General features: G+C 41.9%; 1 protein-coding gene across 2 annotated transcripts; it reads left to right on the top strand.

The window, feature by feature from the left end:
* The first annotated feature begins 2,701 nt into the window (after positions 1-2,701).
* On the top strand, positions 2,702-16,639 carry LOC115200056 (zinc finger and BTB domain-containing protein 34). 2 transcript variants are annotated; one of them, XM_029762740.1, is made up of 3 exons: positions 2,702-2,807; positions 8,705-8,759; positions 14,891-16,639. In XM_029762740.1, exon 3 carries the CDS (start codon positions 14,924-14,926, stop codon positions 16,454-16,456), a length of 1,533 nt encoding a protein of 510 aa, XP_029618600.1. In that variant the 5' UTR covers positions 2,702-2,807; positions 8,705-8,759; positions 14,891-14,923; the 3' UTR covers positions 16,457-16,639. The 2 variants fall into 2 exon arrangements, with proteins under 2 accessions (XP_029618600.1, XP_029618601.1); XM_029762741.1 differs by lacking the exon at positions 8,705-8,759.
* The last annotated feature ends 4,818 nt before the right edge of the window (positions 16,640-21,457 follow it).

Raw genomic sequence — 21,457 nt, 5'->3', positions numbered from 1 at the left:
CATGGATTGAAAAGGATTTGCCAGAAGATTGTCATCGTGATTCATGATGATGACTGCTTGTCTAACTTGCTAGCTAAGATTTTGAAAGAATGATGTTGACATGATCAGTCCAATCAAAACCACGGTAAATATAACGTGATTTTAAGTAATTTTATCTGTGGCCAATGACCTTGAGCCATCTTGGACGGGCACTTCTAATGTAACTCTATGGCAGCATCCAAGGAGCTTGAATTTTTTAGCTCACCCCATAGATTTTGCAGTGAGTGACAGAACACTGAGCCAATCACGGCACAACTAGAGAACATTACCAACCCTTATAATCTGTATTTTCCAATGGCTTTCCCACCACCACAGAAAGCACTGAGATGGGCTGAAACACCTGCGTTTTGGAGCTGCCTTACTCAAGAATGCAAAAAAGAGACCATTTTTGTATGCGGCTTTATTAATTCAAATATTTTTTTTTCATTGATAGCAAACTGATATGTGACACGTATTACTGCCAAAATAACATGCAAAACAGGCTACAAGAAAAAAACAGGTGGGACTCTGCCCCAACTTCCCCGAATGACGGGTCGCCACTGAGTGGGACAACATTCCACAGGCCACAATCAACAGCCTGATCCACTCTTTGTGAAGGAGATGTGTCGCGCTGCATGAGGCAAATGGTGGTTACACCAGATACTGACTGGTTTACACCTCTACCTATTTTTTTAAGGTATCGTGATGTACGGCCCAGTACATCCCTGGGGCCAAGATTCCTGCCTTCCAGGACCTCTATACCAAGCGGTGTCAGAGGAAGGCCCTATAAATTGTCAAAGACTCCAGCCACCCTAGTCATAGAATGTTCTCTCTGCTACTGCACGGCATGCAGTACCAGAGCACCAAGTCTAGGTCCAAAAGGCTTCTTAACAGCTTCTCCCCCCAAGCCTTAAGACTCCTGAACAGCTAATCAAATGGCTACCCCCCACCCCCTCTTTTACGCTGCTGCTACTCTCTGTTTATTATCTATGCATAGTCACTATACCTTTACCTACATGTACATATTACCTCAACTATATAGCCTCGCTACTGTTATTTTGCTGCTGCTCTTTAATTATTTGTTATTTTTCTATATATTCTATTTTTTTTGTACTTATCTCTTTTTTTACTTAACACTTATTTTTCTTAAAACTGCATTGTTGGTTAAGGGCTTGTAAGTAAGCATTTCACTGTACGGTATACACCTGTTGTTTTCGGCACGTGACAAATAACATTTGATTTGATTTGGTTTGATTTGATCTCTGACCAACAGATGTATATCTGTATTCACAGTCACGTGAAATCCGTAGATTAGGGCCCAGTGGATTTATTTAAATAGACTGATTTCCTTGTATGAACTGTAATTCAGTAAAATGTTTGAAATTGTTGCATGTAGCATTCATATTTTTGTTCAGTGTACTTTGTATCCCTAAGTTACTCAAGTGATTGTAAATAAGAATTTGTTATTTAACTGACTTGCCTAGTTAAATAATGGTTAAATAAAAAAAAAAGGTTTATTTTATTTTGGAAGTAGCCTACAGAGTACAGTTGTTTCACAGCACTTTATTTAGTCTGTGGCACCCCATGCTGGAGAGACTACAGAACTACATGCAGTACCTTTATGACCTGTTCATAAAGGGTGGTTCATTGAGTTTGCGTTACATAAATCCCCAGACAGTAGGATATAGCCTATTACACATTGTGTTTGGAAATGTCGGTTAACGATTTCTGGGCAGGAATAGATCAGCACATATGTGGTATGATAGAAGAGGTGTGCCGAAGATAGGGGCCTTGGCCTTGACCTCTTGTCCAAATGCAGCCACTGACCCCCACTTTCAAACAGTTTTGCACTCCTACAACCTGTATTTCTCTGAAAAAACTCATTAACTGTGAGAGGATTCTCTTTACAAATCCCAAATGTTATATTTCTTGGAGTTGTATGTTGTGATATGCTGTAGGTAAGCGTTATTAATATTGTAGCGAATGGCGGGGCAGGGAAGTGAACTTGTGTTTGTTGGCGTGAAAGGCAAACACCCTACGCATCGCTCAGTCTCCTCAGCATTCTGATGACCTCACAGCCGCCATCCTACTTCTGACACCAATGTAGCGAACAACAGGGCAGGGAAGCAAACTCGGGTTGCCGGCACAAAGAGCAAACACCCCAGGCATCGCGCCAATAGCGTTAATCCGCTTGGTGGAAAATGTAATGTGGCTCATATAGCAAAGATTGCTACACTGTAATTTCAAGGGTTTTCTATGTATGAAGGCTATTTGGTAGGGCAAGCCATATATGCTATCTGCTTCCTATAAGGATGGAATCTAAAAAGCAATACAGAAATGCGTTTTGTGGCCCCACACCCCACAAATAAAGGTCTTAAATACTGTGATTAAAAACTTTGATCGTACATCAAACAGAGGTACATATACGTTGTAACGTTAACTTAGTATATAGATTGAAGAATAGGATACGCTACAAATGTGTTTCTTTAAATAATTTAACACTTATATACAGGGGCGTAACTTTCATTGGGGACATGGTATATGGTATATCAGGAATTGTTGGGGACATGGTATATCAGAAATTGTATGTTATATCAGAAATGGTATTTTTGTGCAAACCCTACATGGTGCAAACGCAGTAGACCCAGCAGGCCGGGCACGGAAACGTATAGCTACACTTCCGGTTGCAGTTTTTTTTTGCAGTGACTGACACAGCTGGAGTGGGGGGAGGCCTGGCTCTAGTGAAAGCGAGCTACTGGGGGAAATGGGCGACGTTTGATCGGGAAAAGGTGAGTTCGACAGACTTCAACATTGATTTGGACACAAACTGAACATAATCTCATCATCAAAACGTTGTTTCTGCTTGTGTCATTTTCTGAAAAGGTTGTCCGCTAGCGGCTCGCGCTAGGTTGCTGTCCAACGGTAACATTAGCTTGCTGACGCACACGCTTAGCTAATTTTGGGGGAATTTGCCTGTAAAACAAGGCTTCCAAGTTAGCTAGTCATCTTCGATATACGTTAACAGCCACGATCTCTGCGCACCCCGCACTGTTTTATTTGTTCTGTATCACCGTTCTAGCTAGCATACTTGCTAACGTTAGTCAAATAACGTAAATTAGCTAGCTCGCTAACCAATAACTTGTTTTGATAGCCTTAACTGTCAGCCTGGTGTTTTATGCCGTTGGATGAAGCCACCTATAGTAGCTAACTAGCCTGTCAGAATTTGTAGCAGGCTAAGTGGCTAATGTCAGATCGGGCGTAGCAAGCTTGTCTCTAGAGACAGACACAGTAAGGTTATACAGAAGTTATACTAAGTAACGTTACAACTTTTCGACGCTAATTAGTCCGCCTTGTTAGCCCCCACTAGAAGGAAAAGTCAAATCTAACTTTCTGAACATGATTATCTTGTCAGACAGTGTATCAAGAAAACGAATAGCCTAGCTAGTTCGTGTAGGTAACGTTAGGCTAAAACAATGTTTCACTTTGCTGGGACCCAAAGTGGCACCATAAAACGCTCGTGTTGTGGAAATGGAACGGTTGCTTTAGTTGGGTGACATTTGTTCAATCCGCTGTAAAACAATTAACTATAGTAGCTAGCTAGTTAATTATCTAGTTAGTTACTGATGCAACTTGTAATTAACGTTAACATTATTTTGGGACTAGCTAGCTCGTCTCCTGTATTCAGTCAATTGATAGGCATGTGGCTAAATAACATGCGAATTAGCTGCACGGATTGAAAACAAACCTTAAAACTGAAATATATAAATTGTAGGCAAACGTTATTGGATTACACATAAATGATAGGTCTTTTTTTATCTTTATGTGGCGCATCTGGCTTTGATAAAAGGCCAGATAAAACTACTGGTAGTCTGGTTGTATGTTGTGGACACAGCAGTACAAAGTTCAGTGCTATCTAGGGTCATCCAGGTGTCCTTGAATTCCAGGATTTTCCAAAGCTTTGTTACATTAACTTGTTAGATAGTAAAAAAAAATGAGGTCTTTCACTAGGTAATGCATACTGTGTTCATAACTTGGACTTGGTTGCGCAATACCACAAACATAAAGGGAAGCAAAATGTAACAGTTGTTTTTCAAATAAAAGGGAAGACAGAACAGCACCCTGAAATTCAAATCTGGACCTAGAGAACGACAGCTTTTTTTTTTTCAATCTACCCCTCTAGTCAGGGAATGATTTATCCCTAGAACACCAGGTGTGTGTAATTATCAGGAAGAACAGAACCTATAGTACTCTGGTCCTCGTAGGGTGATATTTGAATACTCCTGCCCTAGCCCCTGGGCTTTATAACGCACAACAGTGTCTATGGTTTACTGCGAAAGGTGCGACAAACAGAAAAACATCCAGTCAGCAGCAGTCCTGTGGGCGAAAACCCCTTGTTGATATGGTCGAAAGAGAATGTCAAGAATCGTGCAAGCTAACAGGCGAGCCACAAACAGGCAAATAACAGCGCAGAACGGCATTTTGCAACGCACAACTTGCTGGTCCTTGTAACGGATGGGCTATTGCAACAGACGACTACACCGGTTCCACTCCTATCAACTAAAAACAGCAAGGAAGCGGCTCCAGTGGGCACGCAAATCACCAACACTGGACAATTGAGTGGAAAAACATTGCCTGGTCTGACGACTCCCGATTCCTGTTGCGGCATTTTGATGTCAGTCACAATTTGCCGTAAGCACCATGATTCCATGGCCCCATCCTGCCTGGTGTCAACAGTGCAGGCTGGTGGTGTAATGGTGTGGGGAATGTTTTCCTGGCACATGTTAAGTCCCTTGATACCAATTGAGCAACGTTTGAACGCCACAGCGTATCTGCACATTGTTGCTGACCATGTGCATCCCTTCATGGCTACGGGGGGTCCGACCCGGTACTAGATGGGTGTACCGAATGTATTAACTGCATTGGGAGGAAGGATGTTTGTCATACCTTTTACATTTGTATATTCTTTTGTTGATTAAAATCATGATAAGTGTTAATTTTAGGCCCTTTCTGAACCTAGGCCTATACATGCCTCCTGTAAGACCTTATGGTCTGAGAATTGTACATGATGGACATCTTGGGTGTCCTTATACTTGTTATAGTGTGCTCTTAAATATGCACTATGTCTAGATTCTGAAACATATTTTTTCACAATTTATTTGACATGCATATCTCAAGCACCTCAAGCCCTCTTTTAGGATTGTACATTCCGCCAATCACCAGCAGAGGGAGTTCCCTTTGAAGCCATTTTCCCATTCACTGTGTTAGTGGTGCTAGTGCTTTGATGGTCATGGAATTTGGATGATGGTAATTGGCCAGCCAAATGACTGCGGTCATAATAATAATAATTAAAAAAAAAAAAATTGGGGCGCACCCTTTCACCTCTTCTCTGCTCCTGACTGCATGTGCTGACATTAGGGCTATCCCAGACAACCCCCAAAAAATCTTATTTCGAACTAACCTATTATATATGTAGTTTACTGAGCTTGTCTAATTGTGTGATTTTAAATAATTAAGACACACAAATGATTCGAGGCAGCCAGACAGCCTAGCCAGATGAAAAAAAAACTGTTCCCCAACCACTACCTCCCGCGGCTGCTGGCGTTTGCAGATTCTGCCATTACGCTCCTGAAGTTGCCGGTCGTAGGCTATTCCAGGCGTCGGCAAACTTTTCCATTAGGAGTGCCAATTTATCTTACCATATTTACCGATCTGCATGCCAGTTATGATTTTCATATGCACATTTTCGTGGAACAGTTTCATTTATTTTATAATAGCCTTTGTATCTAAATCATTGTCATGTGATTTAAATAATTTATACAAATCTAAAAACTTCTGTTGCCATTGCCGACTATATAAAAATAGCCTACAAAAATTGCAGCCTGCATGTAAAATATCCTGATAAAAAAATAAGCCTGTCTGCAAGAAACGTGAAACATTGTATCAAGTATCAACTTGGTCCAGCCCAACACTTGTGCTAACAAACTTGCAACTTGTATAAAATATTCTTGTTCATCAGTTTCCTGCACCAGTGAGCTCCTGACAGGCACCGCTGTATTTGTGCAAGGAATAAGAAGTAATCAGGTAGACCTATTTTATAACGTTTCCACGGGATCAGTTTTCCCCTTTCATGCCAAGTGATTATCGAAAGGGACAGAGCTGGATAGATTTTTCAAATGGGCTACATTGAGGAACTATTGTCAATTTCAATGGATGTAAAAACAGACTTTGTTTGAGGTGAAGGAAAAAATACTTTGAAGCTCCACAGCTTATTAATGGTGGTGAGCTAAGACGATCAGGAATACTGTCAGATCCCCAAATGGGCACATTTTATAAGCCTACATTTGGGCACAAGCCAGGTAGCCTAGGCCTACTTCTACACGTAATCAGGTGTGCATTCTCACTCAACATTGACAGGAGCGCTCCAAACAAAACAATGAATAAATTGACAACTCGTAAATGAAATGAACCAAAACTTGTTTCTCTCAAGTGTAGCCTAGGTTGTGCGCTCTGCAAACAACGTGTCCACTCTGACAATGAGAACTAAAAGACTAATAATATATTGAATGCATTAACCTCTCTGGGGTATGTGGGACACACTATTCAACAGCCAGTGAGAAAGCAGGGCGGCAAATTCAAAACAACAAAAATCTCATAATTCAAATTTCTCAAACATACAACTATTATATCCCATTTTAAAGATGCACTTCTCGTTAATCCAACCACATTGTCCGATTTCAAAAAGGCTTTACGGCGAAAGCATAACATTAGATTATGTTAAGACAGCGCCGAGACAAGAAAAACCACACAGCCATTTTCCAAGCAAGGAGAGGCATCACAAAAACCAGAAATACAGCTAAAATTAATCACTAACCTTTGATCTTCATCAGATGGCACTCATAGGACTTCATGTTACACAATACATGTATGTTTTGCTCGATAAAGTTCATATTTATATCCAAAAACCCCATTTTACATTGGCGTGTAATGTTCATAAATGTTTTGCCTTCCAAAACTTCCGGTGAATGAGCACATCAATTTACAGAAATACTCATCATAAACGTTGATAAAATATTCAACTGTTATTCAAAGAATTATAGATACAACGGTTGTATTAAGGAGAAGTGTATCAGATTACAAAAAAGCTTTACGGCGAAAGCAAATTTTCCAATAATCTGAGTAGAGCGCTCAGATATCAAAACAAGCCATACAGATACCCGCCATTTTGGAGTCAACAGAAATGACAAAAATTACATTATAAATATTCACTTACCTTTGATCTTCATCGGAATGCACTCCCAGGAATCCCAGTTCCAGAATAAATGTTCGATAAAGTCCATAATTTATGTCCAAATACCTCCTTTTTGTTCGCGCGTTTAGTCCACTACTCCAAATGCAGGAAGCGAGCGCAAAATGTCACGACAAGAAGTCAAAAAAAGTTGTATTTACGTTTGTAGAAACATGTCAAACTATGTATAGCATCAATCTTTAGGATGTTTTTATCATTAATCTTAAGTAATATTTCAACTCGACAATTCCAATGTCTTCAAAAAAGAAAAGGAACACAGATAACTCTCACGTGAGCGTGCGCCTCTGAGCTCATGCCATTTTCTCAGTCGTCTACTTCCAGGAGCTCTTATTCGCTCCATATTCACAGTAGAAGCATGAAACAACGTTCTAAAGACTGTTGACATCTTGTGGAAGCCGTAGGAAGTGCAAAATGAACCATAAGTCACTGTATACTGTATAGGCAATCACTTAAAACTACAAACCTCAGATTTCCACACTTCCTGGTTGGATTTTTCTCAGGTTTTTGCCTGCCATATGAGTTCTGTTATACTCACAGACATCATTCAAACAGTTTTAGGAACTTCAGAGTGTTTCCTATCCAAATCTACTAATAATATGCATATCCTACCTTCTGAGCCTGAGTAGCAGGCAGTTTACTACGGGCACGCCTTTCATCCGGATGTCAAAATACTGCCCCCTACCCTAGAGAAGTTAACAGAAATTACAGTAACCAAATGAATTGTAGATGAACATTTATGGGAAGTAAGGGTAAATGTACTACTGCTGATAGTGGTGTGCCATCCCCGCTGCCTCTGCAATTGATTAGTCCACTGAGAAAGGCATCAATCAAGACGTGCCATAAAATAGTTTTTTGCAACTGCTCGACTCAAAAATTATTGGTCAACCAACAGCCTATTTACCGTCCAGTCAACTAAATAGGGTCAGCCCTAGCTGCCATAAACACAGAATGAGTATAACGGGCGTCCCTATTCAAGTAAAAAATGGCACAATGGATTGACTGGCGGCCATTGGGAGTGGACCCATAGGAGCAAAGCAGGAAGTAAGATGACAACTCGTAAAGCTGAAACCACACAGAGACACCGTCAATGGTGTCAACTTGCGTGCAAGAGTAGAGCGTCAATTCACATACACTGCCAACTTATTTGTCTTGAGAATCCATAATAAGCAGTTGTATTTATGTTCACTATGTAGCCCTTGTGAATTACTGTTGTTCCTTTTGACACACCTTATGTCTTATGGGAGCCACCGTACCGGCCTCCTGTTATGTTGGCTCATGAACATGAGGAGAATTGTAGCTAATACACCCTAGCAGTTTATAAAGAATTTGTCTCTTACGTAGTTTCGTTCTTTCTACATAATGGTATTCTCTCTTGAACAGAGTTTCTCAGCCGCAGCCTGCCTAGCCTATATGCCTGTGCTGGAAATCAACAAAGGTAGGCATAAAGTTATTGTTTTCAAATATCTATTATTGGCACAGGCAGCTGAACTTGTCAACACTAAATAGACACTTAACTATACATGTCACTATTCCTGATTTAACAATACACAGTCTATTTTCAATGGCTGTCGGTTATATGGTAATTGTGCCAGCCCTAGGTATGGTGGTGCTCATAAAATGTATCATAATGTCAAAATTAGCAGGGAACCCACTACGGAAATGTGGTGTACTTCTAGAGTATATTGTTCCAAACAATGTCTTAAAATAAACAAAATCAAAAAGGGTACTTTTTTTAAGTGGTTTAATATTTAAGGTCAATAAATGAATGAAATTGTATTTCAGAATTTAGACACTCCATATGTTAGAGCACACTATAAGGAGTATCATGACACCAAGATGTCTGTCATATAGGTTCACGGATCATGGGGTCTTACAGGAAACATCTAAAAATAGCCTAATTTTCTCAAATAATTTGTGATGCAAATGTAAAAAGTATGTCAAACATCCTTCCTCCCAATTAAGTTTGTTCTGGCAATTCTCTTGTTCTGGCAATAATCTGAGATACCCAAAATATTTTCGGGCTGTGCTGGCGTTGATTCGCCCCACTAGGTTACGAATTGCCGGTAGTTCCTTTTAAAGCAGCTGAGCCAGTCACATGTTTGTTTACAAGTAGTATCTAACTTAGTAGCTGGTTAAGCTTGATTTTGCCAGAAGCTAACCATATCTTGATAACAGTGGAAAAATCCAACCTTACTGTCTAGTTTGTTTTGTGTGTGTGTTCAGAAAAGTTGGTAGAGCATGGCGCTTGCAACGAGAGGGTTGTGGGTTTGATTCCCATGGGGGACCGGTATGAAAATGTATGCAATCACTACTGTAAGGCACCCTGGATAAGAGCGTCTGCTAAATGACTTAAATGTAAATAACTATAAGCTGGGATGTCTGACCTGCAAATAGTTGGTCAGAGGCTGTATAAATTGTTTGTATTCACTCATTAGCATTCAGCTAGCATTGGCTATGGGATTTGACATGTACTTGTTAGCATTGCTAACCTTTGGCTTACTGATGTTCAGTAGGGTTTTTTGTGTTTGAAAATAGTGGCCCTTGTGTTCAGGGTCGGTGATACCATATATCCCGGGATTTCGCAAGAATGGTATAGAAATCTGGATACCACCCAAGCCTAGTTTTGACAGAGTAGTAGGCCTGGGAATTGCCAGGGACCTCACGATATGCTATTATCACGATACGATTATCTATTGCGATTCAATATTATGATTTCATGTTCCAAACGCATTGCTCACTATATGTCTGCTAGACGAGAGCATGATCATTTTTTTTTTTCTTTTTTCTTTTTTTTTGTTGATCTGCCAGGAAATGAAACGCTGCAAGCATATTGGCTCACTATTTTAAAAAGGTGGAGAACGAGCTATAGGAGGAAAAATACCGTGTTTTGGCACAGGTATCACCAACTAACGCTACCTACAGTAGCAAAATAACAGGTGAAGGAAGTTATGGTTGTTACTGGTAGTTAGCATAGTGATTTACTCATCTCAGCACTCAGTTTGGCTGAGTATAAAAGAGACGGATTTGACTTCTCTGCCCAGCGACTTACAAGCAACAGGGAAGTATTTTTATCTACTGATTAGGCTATGCCCAGCAAATATGCAAAGCCTGATTTCCCTTGCCAATTTTGTCATGGCCATTATTTTAATTAGTCCTGTACTTCTTGTAATTGTGCTGCAGTCACTCCACGGCAGCTTGGTTATCAGTTTCTCTGGTCATTGAAATGTTCTTTTACCCAAAGGGATTGGCCAGAATGGAAATGATGGCAGGAATAGCAGCCCATGTCAGTAATTGACAGTAAAAAGAGGTTGGTGATGACCTGTCAATGGAATGAGGCCGACAGTGACATCCCGAATGTATTATTTTCATGGTGTTGGTCACATTTTGATTAGGCTTGTAACGAAAGTATTGCGTTGTCTTCCAGTGCTTTTTCTTCAATGCATGGGGAATTGTAATACAACATGGATGATAGGAGTCAGAATATAGGCTAATGGATAATGTCTTAATCAACCCAGAAACCCAATTTCCTGTGGGTCAATGATAAATGTATTAATTCCTTGTTATTTCCATTGCTCAAATTCTGTGTGATTGCATGTTATTCTGCTCACACCAGGGCAAATAAGATGATCCCCCCCCACGTACTCCCCCTCCAATTTCACAAGATCCATTTTCTGAGTTTCCCACTCCCGCCCATTTCGTATTGCTCTGCCATGTCTTGCTTGTTTTGCAATTTTGGCTTGGTTCGGGCTGCATGCTGTTTTGCAAAATAGGCAAAACACTGCTTATGTTGAAGTAAGCATTCATTGCTTGTTGTTTGCCAGTGCTGACATTCCTGTTTCTACAATATGCTTTTTTAAATTGAGTGATGGGCAAGTTTTGTAGGTTGTCTTTTTGAAGTGCAGTCTTTTGTTCAGTTACAGGCCCACATTCCGACTAGTCATAGGCCTACCAACAGCAGATGAAACACTAGAGTTCCACTTACCTGGTCTCAGGTCACTTTCTGGTACCTCATGTTGTCCTGTACTCAGACAAAGCAATATGACTAGAAAATGGGTGTTACACTGGTCAAAGTTAATTTCACTTTTAGTGATTTTTACATTTTTTTATTTTGGGCTTAATCAAACCTGCTAAATAGGGATGTGTATGGTTATTCAAATATCCGAACGGACTTTAGAATTTGAGAACTTGTGACTACACTAATGCAATAAAATTACAGAATTAAAAGTTAGCAAAATGAAAAGGAGTAGGCTACAACAGCCTCCCTATTGGTTGCTCGTTTTAATTGAATGGGTAGCTGGCTACTCTAGTCAAGACAGGCCCTGTTATATGGGATGATTTAACATTGTGGCAGCTACAAGTTAGATCGTCTTGGTTGTAGCCGAGTTGCCTTGGCTAACATTACTTAGTCCCTCTCTCCCTTCCCTGCTCGGCTCGGTCCCATCTCACACCGGCCCCTCTGCAGCTGCAGCAATAGAGCGCAAGAGTCTCTCCTTCGCGCAGCAATACTCAGGTTAAAAACGTACATTTAAAAAAGACGCATGTATTTCGAACATCCGGGTATCCAACAGAAATTCATGATACTATTCGAGTAGTGAAATTATTTAAACCCCCATCCCTACTGCTGAACATAAGTGAGTTTGTGTTTCCAATCCAGTCCATTTTGAACCTTGCTACTGTGACCCTCACCGCTTTGGGTTCAGCTCAGCCATTTGGCATACGTTCTTTGGCCGCCCTTCAACTTGGCTCTCAGTTCAGTTTGCAATGCATGGTGTTGGGAGTGGGACAGGCCACTGACACCTTTTAATATGCATGCTATATTTGAAAGCCTCATGATGGCAGAGGGAAAATAATGCACTTCCATTTTCTCTTTCTGTCTTTTTGCCCTCAGTCTCCTGTGCCAACCAGGATGAGAACATATGGGTAGTGGCACAGGTGTCTTGGCAAGCCTAGGCAATCAGAGAAAGTGTTTACGTTCTCAAACTGCTGACAGATTCAATGCGCAGAAGATCATACTGAATTTCCAGGGAGAGGAAAGCAGGGTGAGAGAAAGGGAGGAGGAGAGATTGGAGTGGGGGGAGAAGAGGGCAGAACTGGAGAACGGACTGAGACGGACACGTTTTTGTAAAATAGCTCAAGCCTAGTTGCTAAAACCGGATACATTTGTACCTCGTACACTACATGACCAAAAGTATGTGGACAACTGTTCGTCGAACATCTCATTCAAAAATCATGGGCATTAATATGGAGTTTGTTTCCACTTTTTTTTTTTCTATAACAGCCTCCATTCTGCGAAAGCTTTCCACTAGATGTTGGAACATTGCTGCAGGGACTTGCTTCCATTCAGCCACAAGCATTATTGAGGTTGGGCACTGATGTTGGGCGATTCAGGCCTGGCTCGCAGTCAGCGTTCCAATTCATCCCAAAGGTGTTCGGTGGGGTTGAGGTCATGGCTCTGTGCAGGCCAGTCAAGTTCTTCCACACGAGCTTGACTAACCATTTCTGTATGGACCTTGCTTTGTGCACAGGGGCATTGTCATGCTGAAACAGGAAAGGGCGTTCCCCAAACTATTGCCACAAAGTTAGAAGCATAGAATCGTCTAGAATGTCATTGTATTCTGTAGCATTAAGATTTCCCTTCACTGGAACTAAGGGGCCCAGCCCGAACCATTATTCCTCCTCCACCAAACTTTACTGTAAGCTCTATGCATTCGGGCAGGTAGCATTTTCCTGGCATCCACCAAACTGAGATTCGTCCATCAGACTGCCAATTTGTGAAGTGTGATTCATCACTCCAGAGAACTCATTTTCACTGCTCCGGAGTCCAATGGTGGTGAGCTTCACACCACTCCAGCCAACGCTTGGCTTTGCGCATGGTAGTCTTGTGTGCGGCTGCACGGCCATTGAAACCCATTTTATGAAGCTCCCGACGATCAGTTCTTGTGCTGACTTTGCTTCGAGGCAGTTTTGAACTTGGTAGTGAGTGTTACAACCAAGGACAGACAATTTTTACACGCTACGGTTTGCAGTACTCGACAGTCCAGTTCTGTGAGCTTGGGGTGGTTGTGGTTGTTCATTCTGTCTGCAACAGAATTGTTTTCCTTTGAGTGGATGTTTCATTTAATGGTGACTATCTTTTTTATTTTTTTAATTAGTCCACAGTCCCAACATACCTCACCTTTTTTGGGGCGGCAGGTAGCCTAGTGGTTAGAGTGCTGGACTAGTAACCGAAAGGTTGCAAGATTGAATCCACGAGCTGACAAGGTAAAAATCTGTCATTCTGCCCCTGAATAAGGCAGTTAACCCACTGTTCCTAGGCTGTCATTGAAAATAAGAATTTGTTCTTAACTGACTTGCCTATTTAAATATTTTTTTGCATGTCAGATTTTCAAGATATAGGATTTTCAAGAAGCAAAGTCTCACTTGCCACATCATAATGAAGCAGTGTTCAGTCCCGCTCTGGGTGTGACCAAGTGACTTGACATTTACAGCTAGGCTGGGCCGGCTTCCACTTTGTTGCCAAATAACCAGATTTTTTTTCTTTCTTTGCCTGAACAGATATTTAAAAGGAAGTGCAATTAAAATGTAGAAATGCTTTTAGAACACATTCTACTTCACATGGAGGACTACTGTTCTTGTCATATTCTTCTGAATAATTCAGTAATTTGATGATTCATTTCAAATTGCGTCAGTGCTGTCATGGTAACCTACTTTGTTCTGACCACTCAAGGTCCAAGGGCCTGCAATGTTAGTGCAGTGAGGATTTTCACTCCAGATCTGCTTGTATGTTTTGTTGTTTTTGCTGTGGTGCAGGTTACTTGTTTTCTGAGTGCTTTTGTGTTTTGATCTTGTGCACTCCCAACAATAAAAATGGCCTGAATCCTGAAATGGGTGGAATGACTATGCTCTTGCACGCCATCTCCAAACTTGGATGAGGCTACAGTTATCCGTACAGTCATTCCTTTGCTAAATTACTGTGAAATGGCCCAGATGCTGGATCTTATTTCAAGTCAAGATTGTTCTCTTGTGTGTCAGTAAGGTCAACCCTTAACTGGGCTACAACACTCAATGCTGTTTGCTGCAATAGGTCAAATGCACTTGATTATTTTTGTCCAGGCATTTCTTGTATGAATATACTCAACACATATTTCTTGAAGCACCAGGGAAGTGTACAGTACTGTTTTTTTCATAAAAAATGGACATCCTTTTATGCTGTTGCTGCTAAAGAATGAGGGTAACCTGTATTAGCCATGTCAAAAGCATCGTTTTTCCCCCCCCATGCCAGTGTGAATGTGAAATGCTGTTGTCTAGGTTGCTCAGTGTAGGCATATTTCTGGCACAGACAGCCAAAGTTTGCTCATATAGCGTGCTTGTTTTTATTTGGCTGTTGTGGCACACCATGATTGTACTTGTAAAGTAAAATTAACCTCACCTGTCAATGGACATATTTTGTATGTGAAAATGAAACTTGTAAAGACCAGCCACTGATTCAGTGGATGACTGGTGTTCTAAGATGCATCCTGATTCTTATACATAATGATTTTTTTTCTTTCTCCGTTTCTGCCACAGGCAGCCTACAAACTGGAAAGACCTATCCAAGAGATGGACGACGGCAGTGCCTACATAGAGTTTGACGTGCCAGAGTTCAGCAACACCGTTCTCAACCAGCTCAATGAGTTGCGACTGCAGGGGAAGCTATGTGACATCATCGTTCACATCCAGGGCCAGCCATTCCGTGCCCACAAGGCCGTGCTGGCGGCCAGCTCACCGTACTTCCGCGACCACTCGGCCCTGGGCACCATGAGCGGCCTGTCCATCTCCGTCATCAAGAACCCTGAGGTGTTTGAGCAGCTGCTGGCCTTCTGCTACACTGGCCGCATGTCCCTGCAGCTCAAGGATGTCGTCAGCTTCCTCACAGCAGCCAGCTTCCTGCAGATGCAGGCCGTCATCGACAAGTGCACCCAGATCCTGGAGGGCATCCACTCCAAGATAAGCATCCCCTCCAGCGCCACAAGCCCAGACAAGGAGGGCTCCCAGGCCAGCCGCAATGGTGTCAAAGACAGCAGCCTCTTCATCAACCCCACACAGATCTCCCCCCCATACTACTCCAGGCACAGCATAGAGGCCCGCTCTGAGCTGGCAGCAGGGAAAGGCCATGGCAGGGCGCGGTACCAGGAGGAGGGCCAGTCAGACCGTGGCAGCAGTGACGGTGTGTCAGAGCAGGAGGCAGCCATGGAGGGAGAGACAGAGCAGGTGGAGCTCATTGGGAAGGACGGTCAGGTGACAGACGTGCACGTGAAGCTGGAGAAGACAGATAGGCCCAGCTACTCAGACAGCTCCTCGGCAGGCGACGATGGCTACCACACAGAGCTGGTGGATGGAGAGCAGGTGCTGGCTGTCAGTGTTGGCTCCTACGGTCCCGTCATCCAGCCGGCCGGCTACACTTACTCAGGCCTGTCGTCCCCCTGCTTCGTGAGCCTCAGCAGCTCCAGCCCCTCCCGCTCCATGCTCAGTGGCTTCAGGGGCGGCCGGGCCAGAGCCAAGCGCCCCCCAGTGACCGTCCCAGCAGAGGTCCTGGGTCATATCAAACCGGGAAACACTGAGGACAGCAGCGAGGCAGTGTTGGGCCAAGTAGGTTTTGAGAACGATGTGCGAGAGCGGAGCCTGCGCAGCCAGTGGTACCCCTACAACGAGAGGCTCATCTGCATCTACTGCGGCAAGTCCTTCAATCAGAAGGGCAGCCTGGACCGCCACATGCGCCTGCACATGGGAATCACACCCTTCGTCTGCAAGTTCTGCGGAAAGAAGTACACGCGCAAAGACCAGCTGGAGTACCACATCCGCGGCCACACGGACAACAAGCCCTTCCACTGCCAGATTTGTGGCAAGTGCTTCCCCTTCCAGGGGACCCTCAACCAACACCTGAGGAAGAAGCACTTGGGGGCCTCAGAGGGCCCCAACCACATGGACTCTCCAGAGAGGACGGAGGGCATCTCTGGTCAGAAAGACCCAGAGGATGCCTCAGAGGGGATGGCCTTTGAGACGCAGTATGCTGAGGAGGCTCCGGCCAACGACATGGAGGAGAGCTCAAAGTGCAGCCCTGAGGAAGCCGAGGCGTCCAGATGTGATTTTTAGGCCCTGGCTCTGGTTGAGGAAGCTTTAAGATATGTTCTTTAAACGTTTAGGATTTGTTTTGGAACCAGCTCCTTTCGATGTTGAACCTACTTTGTGCATCCACGTTTTCTGCCTGTCCATCCATTTTTGTGAAAGTCAACTGTTGCTTAATGTAGAAGAGGAGAAAGGGGTACTTTAAAAAAATAGATTTCAAAGGGAAGGGGTATCAACTTGCTATTGATAAGGTGCCCTCAATAATCAAGGCCTTTTGTTTTCGCTTTAAAAAATATATGTTTTTAAAACATATTTACAGAGTAATATAGGCATGTTGCAATAATTGATAATGTGAAAGCTCTGATAAGATGCTTATCATATCATGTTTTTACCTGACCTGTTTTTGCACATGTGGCCAAAGGAGGTCACTTTACTCACAAGGAATTATTTTTCTGCCAAGTGCAAAGCTTTGTGTGAAATATCCGTTCAATACCTCATGATACAACTACATACTCATAACAGACAGTATTTTAGCTTTTATGAAACTCCACCGGGTTCTACCTCATATCCAAGAACCTACCAAGAACAGAAGTGTTCACCGTTTTAAAAACAGTTTTTTGCTTTAGGGTATCTGTTTCATTTGCCAAACTCTAGGCAGAACATCCTCAGTCCCAACGCTAAGCCTTGATACTTTAGACTAATATTCCTTGCTGATTGTATGAACGCTGGACCGTGTCCTTGTCCATTGTTTCATGGTCAGACAGGATGTAATGTGGGCAAAGAACGAAGGTGCTATATTGATGTGTTTTAAGAAATATTAAGTGTGTTTGCATTGAGCATGCGCAAGGACAGTGGATAGAGTACAATAATAGAGGATAATACATGACATATGATTTCCACTGTCTCTACAGCCAAGATCTATTTAAGCAATAAGGCCTGAGGAGGTGTGGTATATGGTCAATATACCATGGCTAAGGGCTGTTCTTATGCATGATGCTCCGCGGAGTGCCTGGACACAGCCATTAGTCGTGGTGTGTTGACCATATATCACAAACCCCAGAGGAGCCTTATTGCTATTATAAACTTGTTACCAACGTAATTAGAGCAGTAAAAAAATAATACCTTTGGTATACGGTCTGATATACCATGGCTTTCAGCCAATGAGAATTCAGGGCTTGAACCACCCAGTTTATAATTATGTTTTTAGAACACACAGGACAAATTCCTCTTGTCTGTCTCTTTTCACCACTGAAGGTCACATGCAGTTGGCCATTTTTGATTTTTTTTGTTATATGCTATTCTTAAGCAATAAGGCCCAAGGGTGGTGTGGTTTTATAGCCAATATTTCAACGCAAAGGGCATGTTCTTATGCACGGCACAAAGCAGTGCCTGCATACTGCCCTTAGCTGTGGTAAATTGGCCATGTATCACAAACCCCCGAGGAGCCTTATTGCTATTATAAACAGGTTACCAACGTAATTCAATCAGTAAAAATAAATGTTTTGTCATACCTGTGGTATACGGTCTGATATACCACGGCTATCAGCCAATCAGCATTCAGGGCTTGAACCACCCAGTTTATAATATATTTTAATCCACATGGGATCAATGATTTGATCCTCATACACAGTGAAGTCATTTGGAGTGTCTTCCATTCTCTTGACGTTTTAGTTTGTTATTCTCAACCTGTTTATGTGAAACTCTTTATTTGTGTGGAAATTATGCTCAGTGCAGTCCCACTCATTAGCTTGGCACAGCAAGGGCAGTCCTGCCCTGAATCTGTGCATAGGATCAATATGCAAATAAGAACAAAGGAATATCAGCCATCTTGTCATGGCATTTCTTTATTCACTCTCCATTTCATTAGGACTCATGTTCTGCTCTCGTCTTCTCATTCACTGTTTCTGCCCTTTCTAGATCCGACATCACTGTTGAGATGAGGGAATCAAATGGGAAAGCTCATTGATGCCTCATTAGAAATTAAGCGCTTGATGGTATTTTGAGAGAAGCTTGTGATCCAAAGTAATGGTGCACTTTTTGTGTTTCAAGTAGAATGGTCTGAATGGAGACTTGGTGATAGTTTTGTTCATTTTTTTGATGTCTTGAAGATCAATGGTGACCATAAATGTATTCGGCAAAAAACTAGGCTACTGCTTTTTAATAGTCAGGAATCAAATTGGAATTGCTCCGGTCAGCGTAAGCCCTTTTGCCAACTGATGTTGGTAGCTAGCTATTTCAGTGTTAATAGGTAAATAATCATTGAAGGCACTGTTGGTCTTGATCTGCTTGTTTAGAGATTAGCTGGGCTGTCAGGGCCTAGCTGTTGGACGAATGTCATTGACCACATTTGAAAACGTTAATTTCCGCTATTCATATCGTCATAACTCACGAATGCACATATATGGTGGTGATGGGGGGTATGTTTGTCAGACTTATATTGCATTACATGACTAAGCATTGCAATGCAGAATGCTATGGCATAGTACAGGCCCAGGGATTAGCTGAACTGGCTTTCGACTTATTGTATGTCAAAATACTTCTAACTACGGTAGTTTCGAGAAATACAGGAATAAATTCAGATAATTATTGCGCCAACGTGCTAGTTCAGAGTAAGCTCTTTTTAAAGGCCCAGTGCAGTCAGTGATTTTCCAAACCTCTTTGCCAATAACATAGTTTTCCCTTCCCATTCAGACCACTCCCAGACATTCCTAGCAAAATACTTGTTTGAAAGTTTTTTGCTAAAAAGCCATTTTTGTCCATTCTTATACAAATCTATTACAGTAAGGTACTTAATTGTTACCCATAAAGGATTTGATATTGATATAAAAACAGCTGCATTGGGCCTTTCATGATCAGGTGGAAAGCTGATCCTTGAAGAGCACTTTTTGACGATAGTCATTTTGCCCCCTTATCCCTCTTCTTGTTGATTTGCTATTTCAGCAGTGTGACGCTTTCCTTGTATCCTATGTACCTTTTTTTAGTTTTTACACATGATCACACAATCCAATAACTACAGTAAGCCTTCCAAGGTGGTAGAAGGCTCAAATAAAATGTTAATTGTCACATGCTTCACTGTTTAGAAGTGTCCTGAAAAGCCCAGAGGTCCAGGTGGGTGTGTGAAAGAGCATTTCCTCTTCATTTAATGTAGCACCACCATTTATGATACCTGTTATTTTTCGGTTGTTTGTTCCTCATTTTTTTCTCCTTGGTTTATTATTTTGCAGTGATTTTTGTTTTCATATTGGTATTGAGTAGTTTTGCATGCATGTCCAGTGTTTTACCCTATATTTATTTAGCAGTGGGCCACTTCAAAATAATAGTTTATATATATTATGACACTTCCACTGTGGGGCTGTATTTGTCTCTTTGTGCAGTTTGAATGAAGTAGAAGGTAGTTTTGCAAACCATTGCTAACTAGCGTTAGCACAATGACAGGCATGCTAGCTGTTGAGCTTTTGCTAGTTAGAAAACTTCCTTTAAACAGCAGCGTGTCTTTGCAGAAATACATATGTGTATTTCTGCCCAGACATGCTTTTAAAGTGATGGTGCGAGATTTTGCCAATTAAGCACTTTTTCTACATACCCAGTCAGATGAACTCATGGATACCAGTTTTGTTTCTGCATGCAGTTTATTAAAGGAAGTTTCTAACTAGTGTTAGCGCAATTGCTACCTAGCATTAGCGCAATGACGAAGTCTATGGGAACAGCTAGTATGCCTGTCATTGTGCTAACACTAGTTGGCGATGGCTTGCAAAACAACCTTCTACTTCCTTCAAACTGCACGCAGATGCATAAATATAGCCCCACAGTGGAGGTGTCATAATAACCATAAAACCTAGCTGTCAAACAGGGAAATGGTTCCAATCGTTTTTCCATCATTCATTTTTCCCATAGGGAATTTTAGAAACACTTAATATAAGGGCTGTGTTTCGTGTAGGCTTATCCTGGTGTGAAGTTTTGATAATGTAAACCTCTTTCTCGGACAAGGGGACTTTTCTCAATATATTTGGCTCTATTTACTCTGATTTCAAAAATGTGAATTTGCTTCAAAGTAGACGACATGCAAAACTACATCTCTGCAAGCTCCTGCACTTCGTCTCTAGCTGATACCTTTGCGAACAGGTATTGTCAATTTAAATCTGGCATAGTCTTGAGACAGTTAACATAATTGTCCATTTAAAGAAATGGACAATTATAACTAACTTTAGGTAGATAATCCAGAGATTCTTACCTTTGCCTCGATTCGGCAGTCTTGTCCACATCACCATGGCATTTGTAGTTCTTTATGATAGCCACATTAGCATCTATTTAGCATTTCATTTTTGTGGGGTAAATACAGAAATATATTGATTAAGTCGCCTTGTGCTAGAGAGATTTACACTTGTCAAAATGTCACGCCAGGATAAGCCTACACGAAGCACAGCCCTTATTTTAAGTATTTCTATAATTCCCTATTGTATCCACGAATTCATCTGCCTGGGTAAGTAGAAGGGCTTAGTTGCCAAAATCTTATCCCTTTAAGATCAGTGTGACACATTCAAGCTGATATTTGTAGTGAACAGATCGAGCACAGCCACCACATGCTCCTTATCTCCCTACAGTGCTGTTATGGCGCTCATCAGTTCTATTTCCGATGGTGTCAACATAATTACATTTTCATGTGTTTTGAAGTAGAATGTCTTTTAGTCATCAGAAATGAGGTTCTCGCAGCCAGCAAAGAGAACCAGCCCACTCCCCTGCTTCCTTTGCCACTGGTGTTGAAAGAAAATACTAGGGGAAACACTACTGTTCATATCATTAGGTCACCAATAGTCTCTCTCTGCCCACTACACAATGGGTTCATTGTTTTGATGTCCGTTGTCTTGTTTCACCAGATGCCATGGAAACCAAAAGGACCCTTCTCAGATTTAGTGAATTCTGATTCGCTATCGTCTTGTTGCTGATCTTGTCCGTTTTTGAAGATCAGTGACGGCCCCTTTCCCTTTGTTTTTCCCAGTTTTTATTTTCTCCCGCATAACATGCTTGACA

The sequence above is a fragment of the Salmo trutta genome, chromosome 9 (genome assembly GCF_901001165.1).
Source record: "Salmo trutta chromosome 9, fSalTru1.1, whole genome shotgun sequence".
Taxonomy (NCBI): Eukaryota; Metazoa; Chordata; class Actinopteri; order Salmoniformes; family Salmonidae; genus Salmo; species Salmo trutta.
This window is presented reverse-complemented; position numbering and strand designations above follow the sequence as displayed.

Coding starts and splice junctions, on each gene's coding strand:
- LOC115200056 (XM_029762741.1), top strand. CDS start 14,924: ATGGACGACGGCAGTGCCTACATAGAGTTTGACGTGCCAGAGTTCAGC.